Genomic DNA, 11,145 nt, shown 5'->3' with positions numbered 1-11,145 from the left:
AAGTAAGACGAAGCTGAAATTTTATTATTATTCTCAACAACCATTACATTCAGCTTGAAAAGACCCTGAGTGAGGTAACCTTTTCCTACAAACATTTCGTTCTTACTTATTACAACCTTATCGGATACAAAAACACACTTAAAACCGTTCTTAACAAGAAGTCCAGCAAAGACTATGTTCTTCCTAATCTCGGGAACATTAAGGAGGTTGTTCAAAGTCACCACCTTGCCAGAAGTCATTTTCAGAAATATCTTCCCACATCCTTCAATCTTGGCCGTTGCAGCATTTCCCATAGAAAGCGTCTCTTTGGGTCTAACAGGAGTATATGTAGCAAACGCTTCCCTAACATCACAGACATGGCGAGTGGCTCCAGAATCAATCCACCACTTCTTAGGATTTCCCACCAAGTTGCATTCAGAAAGCATAGCACACAAGTCATCAACATCTTCATGCTTTTCAACTATGTTTGCTTGACCCTTCTTCTTGTCTTTCTTCGGAGCACGGCACTCCGTAGATTTGTGTCCAGCTTTCCCACAGTTGTAGCAATTTCTGTTGAACCGCTTCTTTCTTGAGTTGCTTTTAGGTCCATAAGCCTGCTTCCTCTTTCTCTTATTTTAAGAAGTATCCTCAACAATGTTTGCTCCCATTATTGTTGAGTTTCCACGGCCTCTCTTTTCAGCAGCTTTGTTGTCCTCTTCGATTCTCAACTGAACAATGAGATCTTCAAGCGACATCTCCTTGCGTTTGTGTTTCAAGTAGTTTTTGAAGTCCTTCCACAAAGGAGACAACTTCTCAATCATTGCTGCTACTTGGAATGCTTCATTGATGACAAGACCTTCAATGAAATTATGTTAGTAAAAATACTAAAATTACTACTTTCAACATTAGTATTAATTCGATTTATACCTTCAGCAAGGAGATCGTGAATAGTCACTTGCAATTCCTGGACTTGGGTAATAACAGACTTGCTATCTACCATTTTGTAGTCCAAAAACTTAGCGGCAACGAATTGCTTCAACCCGGCATCTTAAGTTTTGTATTTCTTTTCAAGCGCAGCCCATAATTCTTTTGACGTCTCCACGCCACTGTAGACGTTATACAGATCGTCCTCCAGTCCGCTAAGAACATAATTCTTGCACAGAAAATCAGAATGCTTCCATGCCTCAATGACAAGAAAGCGTTCTTTCTTTGGAGTTTCATCGGGCGGAACAGGAACATCTTCCTTAATGAACTTCTGCAGACTTAAAGTAGTCAGGTAGAAGAACATCTTCTGCTGCTACCGTTTGAAATCAATCCTGGAAAATTTTCCAGGTTTTTCCGCCGGTGCCAATGCTGGTGTTCGGCTTGTCGACGCACTGGCAGTCACCATCAGAACAGCTTGGTTTCCGTTAATCATTAGTCATTTCTGTAAAAGAATGACACAAGCAAACGTTAAAATCACGTAGATTTTAATCTCCGACGGAGTAGAAAACCACAAAGGTTCTAATCTCCAGAACAGTGAATATAACACATATACAGAAAATAATTAAATTCCTTAAGCTTGTTAGTAAACTGTATTTGTAAACTAATTCTGGAAAAGGTAGAATAATATATAGATAGAAAATATAAACCAAACAAAAGTTAATCCATGAATTCACAGTGTTTCCTTAAGGAATTTGATCCCTCCTAGTACCCAAGGTTATGGATTATTTTCTCCCAGGATAGAACGAATTACACACTGGTGTAGTGGTATTTTAACCCCAGTATTTCAGCGAACACAAAGTTCGGTAGCAAATAACACTTACTGTTGCTTTCTTTGAAGTTAAAAGTATGCAGAAGAAAGGAGGAGAACTCAGAAAATCGTATGGAAATTCTGAGAGAATGGACTTGTATTTATAGCCAATGTTGGGCTAAAAACTGAAGAGGTGCAACTCTTCAGAATGGTTGTTTATGCAAAACGGCCATAGCATAAATGTCATAACATAAATGGCTAATTTATGCAATAATTGAAGAGGAGGTTAATTTTCAATTACTCAACCGAAAAACTGAAAACGGATAACGGAAAAACGACTATTAACAAATAAATTTGGTCCGAATAATTAATCCTAATCCTAATCCGAAGCCGAAGCCGAAGCCGAAGCCGAAGCCGAGCCGAGCCGAGCGAGCGACGACGACGGTGTGAGGCTTGCCTTCTTCTCAACTCTTTAAGAGCTAGAAGAAGAGCAATTGCTTATATACCCATCAAAAACCTCTTCCTCTTCCAATATGGGACAATGTCCCTTTGTCGGGGGGGGGGGGGGGGGAGAACGTTAAATTTTCATTTCTCTCCATTTCCCAGTCACCCTATTTTAAGCCATATTAATGCTTAAAACCCCAACAAACACACTGCAATTGCTGAGGTCTACAATATGGCTATGGTTGGGAGTTGGGACTACTTACTACATTTGGCAAGAAAGAAACTGCAACATTTTTCAAGGCAAATAGAAAGCAGAGACGGATGCAGAATTTTGAGACTATAGGTACATCATGGGCTTTTAATTGATGCTTATCATAATGTCAACGCATGAAAGAAAATTTAATGTTTTATACTAACTTAATTATTATTAATTTTGAACACTATCTAAAGAGATAAGCTATACTCTTCTTAAATGATTCAGTTCTTACCGTCAAAATTCAAAACAAAAATGTAAACTTGTACAAATTTTAGTGCAAAAAAAAAGCATAAAAATATCAAAAAGTCTTAAAGCATATGACTAATTCTATATACGAATTAGGGGTGTTCATAGGTCGGGCTGGTTTGGATTTTTTAATTACCAAAACAAACCAATGATGTCGGGTTTTTAAATTTATAAACCAAACCAAACCAATAAAGTCGGATTGAGTTTTTTTCGAGTTTTCGGGTTTTTCCTCGGTAAAGTCTTAATAACACAAAATATGTAACTGTTGCTCCAAATATTTATTTTATTCCTAGTAGGATATAATTATATAATGTATTTTCCAAGAAAATAAAATAATAATATGAGATGAGTCATAACATTGTACTAAAATATTCAAGCTTTCTTGGCTGCGCCAAGTGACAAGTGCGCATGTGCCTCTGTCGCCCCACCGATATCCCTCGCCAGCGCCCAGTCGCAGGCAGATGCCAACAGCGCCGCGCGCGCAGACCATGATGCCAAATACAAGGTTGCTGACAACGGGCCTGTTTCTACCTTGTAGGAAACTAAGTCCTTTTCATTGTAAATATAGAGTAGCTTTATTTCATGTACTTCCATTATGTTTCTGTAGCTTAGTTAGGTCTAGTCTTGTAACTTTGATTTATTTTTTTAAGCACTATTAGGGAGGATCAAGCAATCAAACTTTCTAGCAAGCAAACAATTCTCTGTACTGGAGTCTCTTCCCCTCGACATGGTGTTGCTTTTCTGTAATGACTTTCATTAATGCAATCAAGCTTTCTTTCATTCTCAATTCTTATTTCTGTTCTCTCAATTGCTCTTGATAGTGTTTTTACTGTACGACAATAACAGTCTCGTCTAGCGTACGGAGGGGACCTCAGTTGGCAGATAATAACTGCGCTGACATCAGTTGCTTAGCCTTACGTCGCCCTTTCACGGAATCTCAGGAAGGCGCTGCGTAATACTATATATGTCGCTGTCACTCTCTACATTTATGTATTGCCTTGTCCATTTGGAGAGTTGTAGACTAGTGGGCTAAACTACGGACTGTCAATCTCTACTTCAATTAAAGCAGTTTCGACATTACAAATTGAAGAAACTCCTTGAAGGTGTTCCACTGTATTAAGATGGGATTTGTGGACTTGTTCGTTGGGCATTTGTGCTTGTTCTGAAAACTCTCATAATTACTGCTGTTAGCTTGTTCCTTGCTTTGGAACGTATCAATCTCCTTGGCTCTGTTGCAAGGCACCATTTGAACAATGTAAGTTTTGATCTCATGTTCTTCATTCTCGAAAGAAAGAAAAAAAAAAGTTTATATTCTGTGCACAAATATATAAATTCATTATTCATTCAACCTCACCTCACAATTGTTCGCAAGTTGGTAAGAAGTCAAAAATTGTACAAGAATAAAGAGTGCTCAACCAGGACAACTGGCCTTTAGCTTTCTTTCTTTTTTTCTTGAACGTTTGGAGCAGCTTGTGTTCTGGATTAAAAGATTTTACTAGGTTAATAACTATCGTGCGGGGCTAGTAAAGTAGTCTACTTCACTTGATTAGTTAACTTACCCAATACATTAATCTATCACAAATTAACAAAATCTATTTAAATCAGCACTAAAATGGATACATCGTACTTACAATTAATATTATACAATTTGATGGTACAACATATAAATTTAAAAATAAATTTCGTACAAATTGATATATCTACAACAATATACATACTAAAAATAAATTTCATACAACTAATTATATAGTATACACTTATTTACAACTTATCAACAACTTTCATACATTATTTTTACCCTGTTAAGATACATCTACAACATCATACAACTTAAATACAATCATATAAATTTTATACAATATGTCTTTTTGTATATTGTGTATCTGAGTTGTATATATTTTGTATGTGGTGTGTGTTTCTTCCTCTCTAAAATTTCAATCAAAACTTTCTCTCTTAATACAATTTTGATACATATCAATAACTTTATGTAAAAAGATTGTATTGATAACTTAAATACAAATTTTATACAACGATTCTTACATTATACAACTATTTTTCAACTTTCATACTATATTCAAATATATATATATATATATATAAGTATAATGTAAGAACATACAATATATAAGTATATTGTATGTCATGTGTTCAGCCAAAATCAAGTCTAATCTTCACCAAAACACCCTCAAAATTGAGATATAAACTCCAAACAAATATTCCCAATTGTTTGCAGCAACACCCAATCCAAACAAATAATGATTTTTGAAAACCCAAATTCGCATTCAAAGTTTTTTAATGGCTGTCAATGGTGGAGAGTCGAACACCTTCAACGGAAATCCACCAGACAGAGAGAAGTGCAGATACTAGTAAGGCAGGTGATTCAAGATGTACATTGCAGAGGTTTGATGAAGGCAAAACTAGCAGGCAGATTGGCACAATTGAACTATTATCCATGAGCTAGTTGTAGGTTAGAGTGTTATGGTGAGAACCGGAGCTTTGGGCCATATGTCCAACTCCAGATTGTTTTCTTTTATTTGGGTTTTTGTAATGATTGTACATTCTTCCATGGTAAATATAATTCTTAATTACCAAAAAAATAAATACTTGAGATGCTCAATCATATCATGGTAAGTAAAAGCAATGAAATCCGGAGAGGAATTGCAGATGGACACAGGAGCGCAAATGAACAAACACATGGATGAATTCGGTATGTAGCTTCAGTCAAACCGCTGATCTAGCCACCAAAAGGATTTGAAGAGAACAACAAAAATTTAAATGTCTACGGCATAAACACGAGAAAAGGGGGCAAAATATTTTACTCACTTGACTGTAGGCAAACCTAGGACTTCCACACAGAATTTCTGTGTAATCAGATTCAGAAGGGACAATTTAATGAATGCTATACAAGATACAACATAAAACTGGTAATCTCGCAGCAACAGTGGAGATCCATAGTCTGTTGTGTCATAACAATACACAAGCAAAGCAGTGAATAGAAAATGCGGAAGGTCTTTCATTTTAACAATCATCCCCACTTTACAAGTGAATAGAAAATCTCAAGTTTCTGGAGCACTAGAGATACAACATTGAGATCATAAAAGCCCATGGGAGTAAAACTGAAACCATGAGAAAGAGACAAGCAAAAAGCACTTTTTCTTTTTCTCTCATAAAGAGATAACACTTTTTTTTTATAACCCTCGTGTCGGGGTAGCGTACGCGCAGCTCGACTAATTCCACAAAATACATGCTACCTTCCACCAACATCAAATAACAGGTAACTCTGTCCACCAAGACTTGGACAGATGGGAAGAAATTGTCTAGTGTTTTTGCCACTGCTAGGATTTGAACTTGAGACCTATGATTCTTAACTCACTTCATTGACCACTAGGCCACACACATGGTGCAGACGAGTGGATAACACTTTTTCAATCATTCATAAACAAACAAAATTAACTGAATCACAATGCTCATACAACTAACATAAAATGAAGACATTCAATTAGCAAGCAAGCAATAGATATGAGATGTAAAATGGAAAACTCGAAAAGTCTCAAGATCTGATAACTCCCACGATATCCTTCAGGTTTTGTTTCTACAAGTTCAAAACTTCCAAATGTATCATTCTAATCTATTTTCTGGACTACTATGCCGGAGGGCACAATGTCTAGTGAAAATGCAATGAAAATGTCAATTGAAAAAATGTCCTCTTGCAGGTGAGCGCAATAATATTTGAATTAGAATATCTGGTTGCAGACGGACCTGCAGGGTGGCACATTAGATTTAACTACTTGTGTAGAGGCAGCCCTCAGTCAGTTAAGATGCATTGAAACATCCACATGTCAACATTATGAGGATATGAAGAAGGTCTAGTTGTACATGTTCCTGAAATCTTTGGTGATCAGCTATGTTGCGCGGACTCTCCAAAATGTTGCCGCACTCTTATCGGATCCTCCAAAAATACACTACTTTTGGAGGATCCGACACGCACCCGGCAACATTTTTTTCGCAGAGTCCGAGCAACATATGTGATCAGTAGTGGCACCAAGATATGATCAAAATGGCTACTTTATTTGGAATAACAACTCATAAGAAGTTTACGAAGAGCTTAGTCAACAAGAAGTGACACCAAGATGTGATTAAGATGGCTGCTTTATTTGGAATGTCAAGACATCAGAAGGATAGTTTTAAAAAGAGTAGATGTTAAACGCTTTTTTTAACAGTTAATATCAAATACGTAAAGTATTATTTGCGATTTTGTGGTGTTCTTTTACTTTTCGGCAGGAAGTCATGCCAAGCTCAGCCTTTACATGTTTCATGTTTGTACATATGCAAAAGCTTCTCTTTTCCACAGATTAACCTAATTCAATAGAAAGAAAAAGAAGGGTTTACCTTCTTTTCTGCTGTTTAACTTGTGTATTTGCTGGCAAAATCACTGAAAGATTGTTTTATCACAAAGGCTGGGTAACAGTAGAAACACCTATCTTGCTTTATCCACAAACCAAATAAATAACAAATAATGCACGCGGCGTGTTATGGACATATGTGACTTGGTCTCAAACTCAACTAAGACTACATCAGACTAGCTATTTTCAAGCAAGAAACTCTAAATCTGTAAGATATTTTCTTTAAAAATTAATAAAGAAAAAAAAAAGACGAGAGACTGAAAGCTGAGCTCTCTAAAATGAAAACGGTAATGACGCCATCATTAACAAATAGTCAAGTCTAAAATTATACTAGCATAACACCAAGTCTGTTAACTTTTGTATGTGGACTGCTAAGGTGACGGTAATGATATATGATCAGCTCCGGGATCTTGATTGCTGGTGGCAGAAAATATAAAGAAGTGCTAAAAAATATTCTGTGTTTCTCCAACAAACAATCTTGCATTCCTCTCAAAGTCATTCATCTATCTCTGCCTTCACACAGAGAAAAAGATTATGAAGAGTTTACCTCAATAGTCTAAACTAAGTTAAAACTATTATAGCAAGACACTAAGTAAAATAAGGCACTAGGACGATAATCAAATAGAGCTTTCAGGGCCTACGGGACTAGCATTATAATTGCATTAGTCCACTTGGTACATTTTTAAGAGCCCTCCATTGACTAAGAAATATACCAAAATGAAGAATACACCAAAGAGCCAAGTTTTGTCTGATTTACCGATTTGATAGATAAAACCAATGAAGCCCTATAACCTGGACAATGCCAATTCCCCCGTCAGCAGACAAACATCAAATTGGTTATGTAGCCACAGCTGCTATTAGCCAGACCAACCATATATTCAAATTGAGAGCTGAAAAGAAGAAAAAGAGAAAACTTTCCCCGAGATCAGCATCATACTATAATCAGTTAATCAATCAATCACTTATATCTTAATAGTCAATCACAAACTTAATGGGTTGATTATATGAATCCTCTATAAACATTCAACTATATTCATGTATATCATCAATCAGAAGAAATTATCATGTGCACGTCCATTGCCCAAGCTGAGTAAACAACAAATTACAATGATAATCAAACAATCATCAGTTAAAAACACAATGATATATGAAGCAAAATTTGTGGTATCTTCAATACAATTATCAATTATATGTTTAATCAGGAAATCTCAGTTCCCTTCTCAATTCTTGAAAGAATCACCTAAATTCTTTATTTTTCCATTGTTAAAAAACACCGTATAACAAAAAAAAAAAAAAATTGCTACAAACAAAAATCTTTTGATTGGCCAACCTTACAAGCCTTCCTTTTGGTCAAAACTATTTGAACCCTCTACGGATCCAGTCTCCATTGAAACTGATTCCTTGTTATCAGTTAGCTCCTTCTCGCGTTCCTTAATAACCTTTGCCTCTATATCTTTCTCTACCTGTAAAATTGGGGCGTAATAATCCGAATGCGCCTCCATACATTTCTGTAAAGCAGAAGTGACTTCAAAACACTTTTCAGCAATGTCTTCTTTGTTCTTTTCACCTTCTTCAACGCATTTTTCCCATTCAGTAAAAGGGTCTTTGCACCCACCCGCTTTCATATACAAACAGAACCCACATTCTCCTTCTTCTTCATCCTCATCTTTTTTTTCTTCTTTTTCCTCCAAAAGGGTGTCTTTTTGTGGAATTTGTTCTTGGGTTTCTAGATTGTTCTCGGTTTTCAGGGTTTTTATTTGAGGGACGGTGTTGGATTGGGGATTTGGTTCGTGGGTTTGTGGGGATTCTGAAGAAGAAGAAGAAGACGACATAGTGGGGGTGGGGGCAGTGGTGGAATTGGTAGAGCTAGGGTTTGTGACTCTTAAACCCCCCTTAAAACCCTCTTTCTCAAAGAATTAAAAAAAAAAAAAAACAGCTTCTGTTATGAAATACATATTTATATGGATGTCCACTAATCAAATATAACTCCCACTACTCTTCTCCATTATATAGATAACCCCCACTTCTTCTTACCATTATAGATGTAACTCCCACACCTCCATGATCTTTCCCATATTCTCAATAGTTAATACCATGTTTATAGAGTCCCTCTGTATTACCTATATCATCTTATAAATAGAGGGTTTGGGCATCACATTGTACACACTTGAATACATGAAGAAATAAGATTCTCCCCTCTCTTTCTCTCTACATTGTTGTCTATCTTCTTGTTTTATGTTATTACTTTGAGCTAAGTTTCGTAACACGTTATCAGCACGAAGCTTTAATCAACCTAGAAGATATGAATGGTCGACAACCTTGAACCAATTTGGTTGAACCAATGGAAATATCGGCATTATTACGTATGCCATATTAATGTTTAGTTCGCCTCTATTGTCCAGGGAGTATTATTTTTTAAATTATACCATAAATTGTGTATTTAGCTTATGTTAAAATTTAAGATTTGTAGTTGCTTTGTTTAGAAAAAACTAAGCTTTGATTTTAAGTTTTCATGCTCGTATGGCTGTATATGTCCACTACCTTTGTTCCTAGTTCTAAAATTGATCTTATACAATTATAACATCATGCTATCATTGATTTTCTATGATATTAAAAGATCTTTGTGAAACATTAAAAAGCATTCTGGTCATGTTATGTATTAACGAGGAAGTTTAAGATCGATGGCCTAATCTAATTAGATGCAACATTTTTATGCTGATAATTGACAAAGTGATATCATTATGTTTTACTAGCCTATTTTGGCATCATCTATATTAAAACAGAATATGCTAGCAATAGTTATTACTTAAGATTATTTGTTTTTTTAAGTTAAGTATATTTAGTTATGTGTTTCAATTCTTGTGTGCATTTTATTTAATCGTCATGCATTAGTTTGCAGTAATACATCACATAGTAATAACGCTACATGGTGACTCTCTTATTGACATGTTTATATGTAGGATACTAGTACACGAGTTTGTACTCTATCATATTTTTATTGATAATAGTTCTTATCATTTCTATTTTGCTTATTTTTATGATAGATTTTACTCTGTGGCTACATAAAATTATATTCCATTCCTGATGTGAATCAGACCATTTGTGATAAACATTATATAAGGATAAGACGGTGGGTTCAAGTCCCAACGCACCATGAGGGTAAGACATCGGGTTTTGAATCCTGATGATCCATGATTGTAAAAGTTGGGTTCGAGTCCCAACTCATTATGGCCTAACATGTCTTTATATGGGTCAGGCATTGGGTTTGAGTTCCAATGCACCATATGGATGACATAGTGATGACTAAAGAAAAATAATATATTTTTCATGAAAAGGCATGAAGTTGTCCCACTTGATTTGCTCCATTCTTGAAGTGAATGTGATAGCAGTGCATAATAAGTCTAAATGAAGACAAGTGGTTGACCAATGAACGTGGGCGTGCCAAAGATCAAATAATAACAGTCATCATTATGGTAATTATAAAAAGGAGAACAATAAGGGTTCTCGAAGTAATCCTTCAATAGGTGAAGGAAATATTTACCATCAAATTGGTATGAAAAATTTATAAAGCACGTCATGATAATTATACTCCATTCTTTGAAGAGAGTGTGACTTGTGCATTGAGAATGCAGATTCATTCATTAAGGTGAATGTAACAATATGTGATAAAAGTAATGAATAAAGACGTGTAATGCATGATTTGATACATACCACAACTCACCTCTAAGGGAGGTTTGAGAGAAAGAGAGATAATGAATATTGTTGTGTGATTACATGAATATGTCATTGGTCGCGTACATGTGGTACGCCAAAAATAATTTGATATGCCTTATAAAAAGTTATTAAAGGTAAAAGTAAAGCAAGAAATAATTTTGCTTATGATGATTTTGACCATGACAATTATTATGATATGATTTTCTCCGTGAAGGAGACATTCACCATATGGATGGTGTGACAAAAGATCTTGTAGTACAAAATCAATTACGAGCTCCGGAAGAGCTAATTTGTTACTACCCGATGAATAAAATTGTTCATGACATTGATATTGTAGTAAGTCTCAAAAGAAACTTTTTGAGTTTCAAATG

The 11,145-nt window shown here is 35.5% G+C and overlaps 1 protein-coding gene and 1 long non-coding RNA gene across 2 annotated transcripts; both read right to left on the bottom strand.

Moving 5' to 3' along the window:
• Positions 7,268–7,946, bottom strand: LOC109244408. The gene is made up of 2 exons (XR_002070695.1): positions 7,818–7,946; positions 7,268–7,573 (listed from the first exon to the last, which is right to left on the bottom strand). It is a non-coding gene; the product is annotated as an uncharacterized LOC109244408 (long non-coding RNA).
• On the bottom strand, positions 8,185–8,950 carry LOC109244400. Its single transcript, XM_019411486.1, has one exon. The coding sequence runs from the start codon at positions 8,890–8,892 to the stop codon at positions 8,392–8,394; it is 501 nt and encodes a 166-aa protein (XP_019267031.1). The 5' UTR covers positions 8,893–8,950; the 3' UTR covers positions 8,185–8,391.

This window comes from Nicotiana attenuata, chromosome 2, assembly GCF_001879085.1.
Source record: "Nicotiana attenuata strain UT chromosome 2, NIATTr2, whole genome shotgun sequence".
NCBI classification, from domain to species: domain Eukaryota; kingdom Viridiplantae; phylum Streptophyta; class Magnoliopsida; order Solanales; family Solanaceae; genus Nicotiana; species Nicotiana attenuata.
This window is presented reverse-complemented; position numbering and strand designations above follow the sequence as displayed.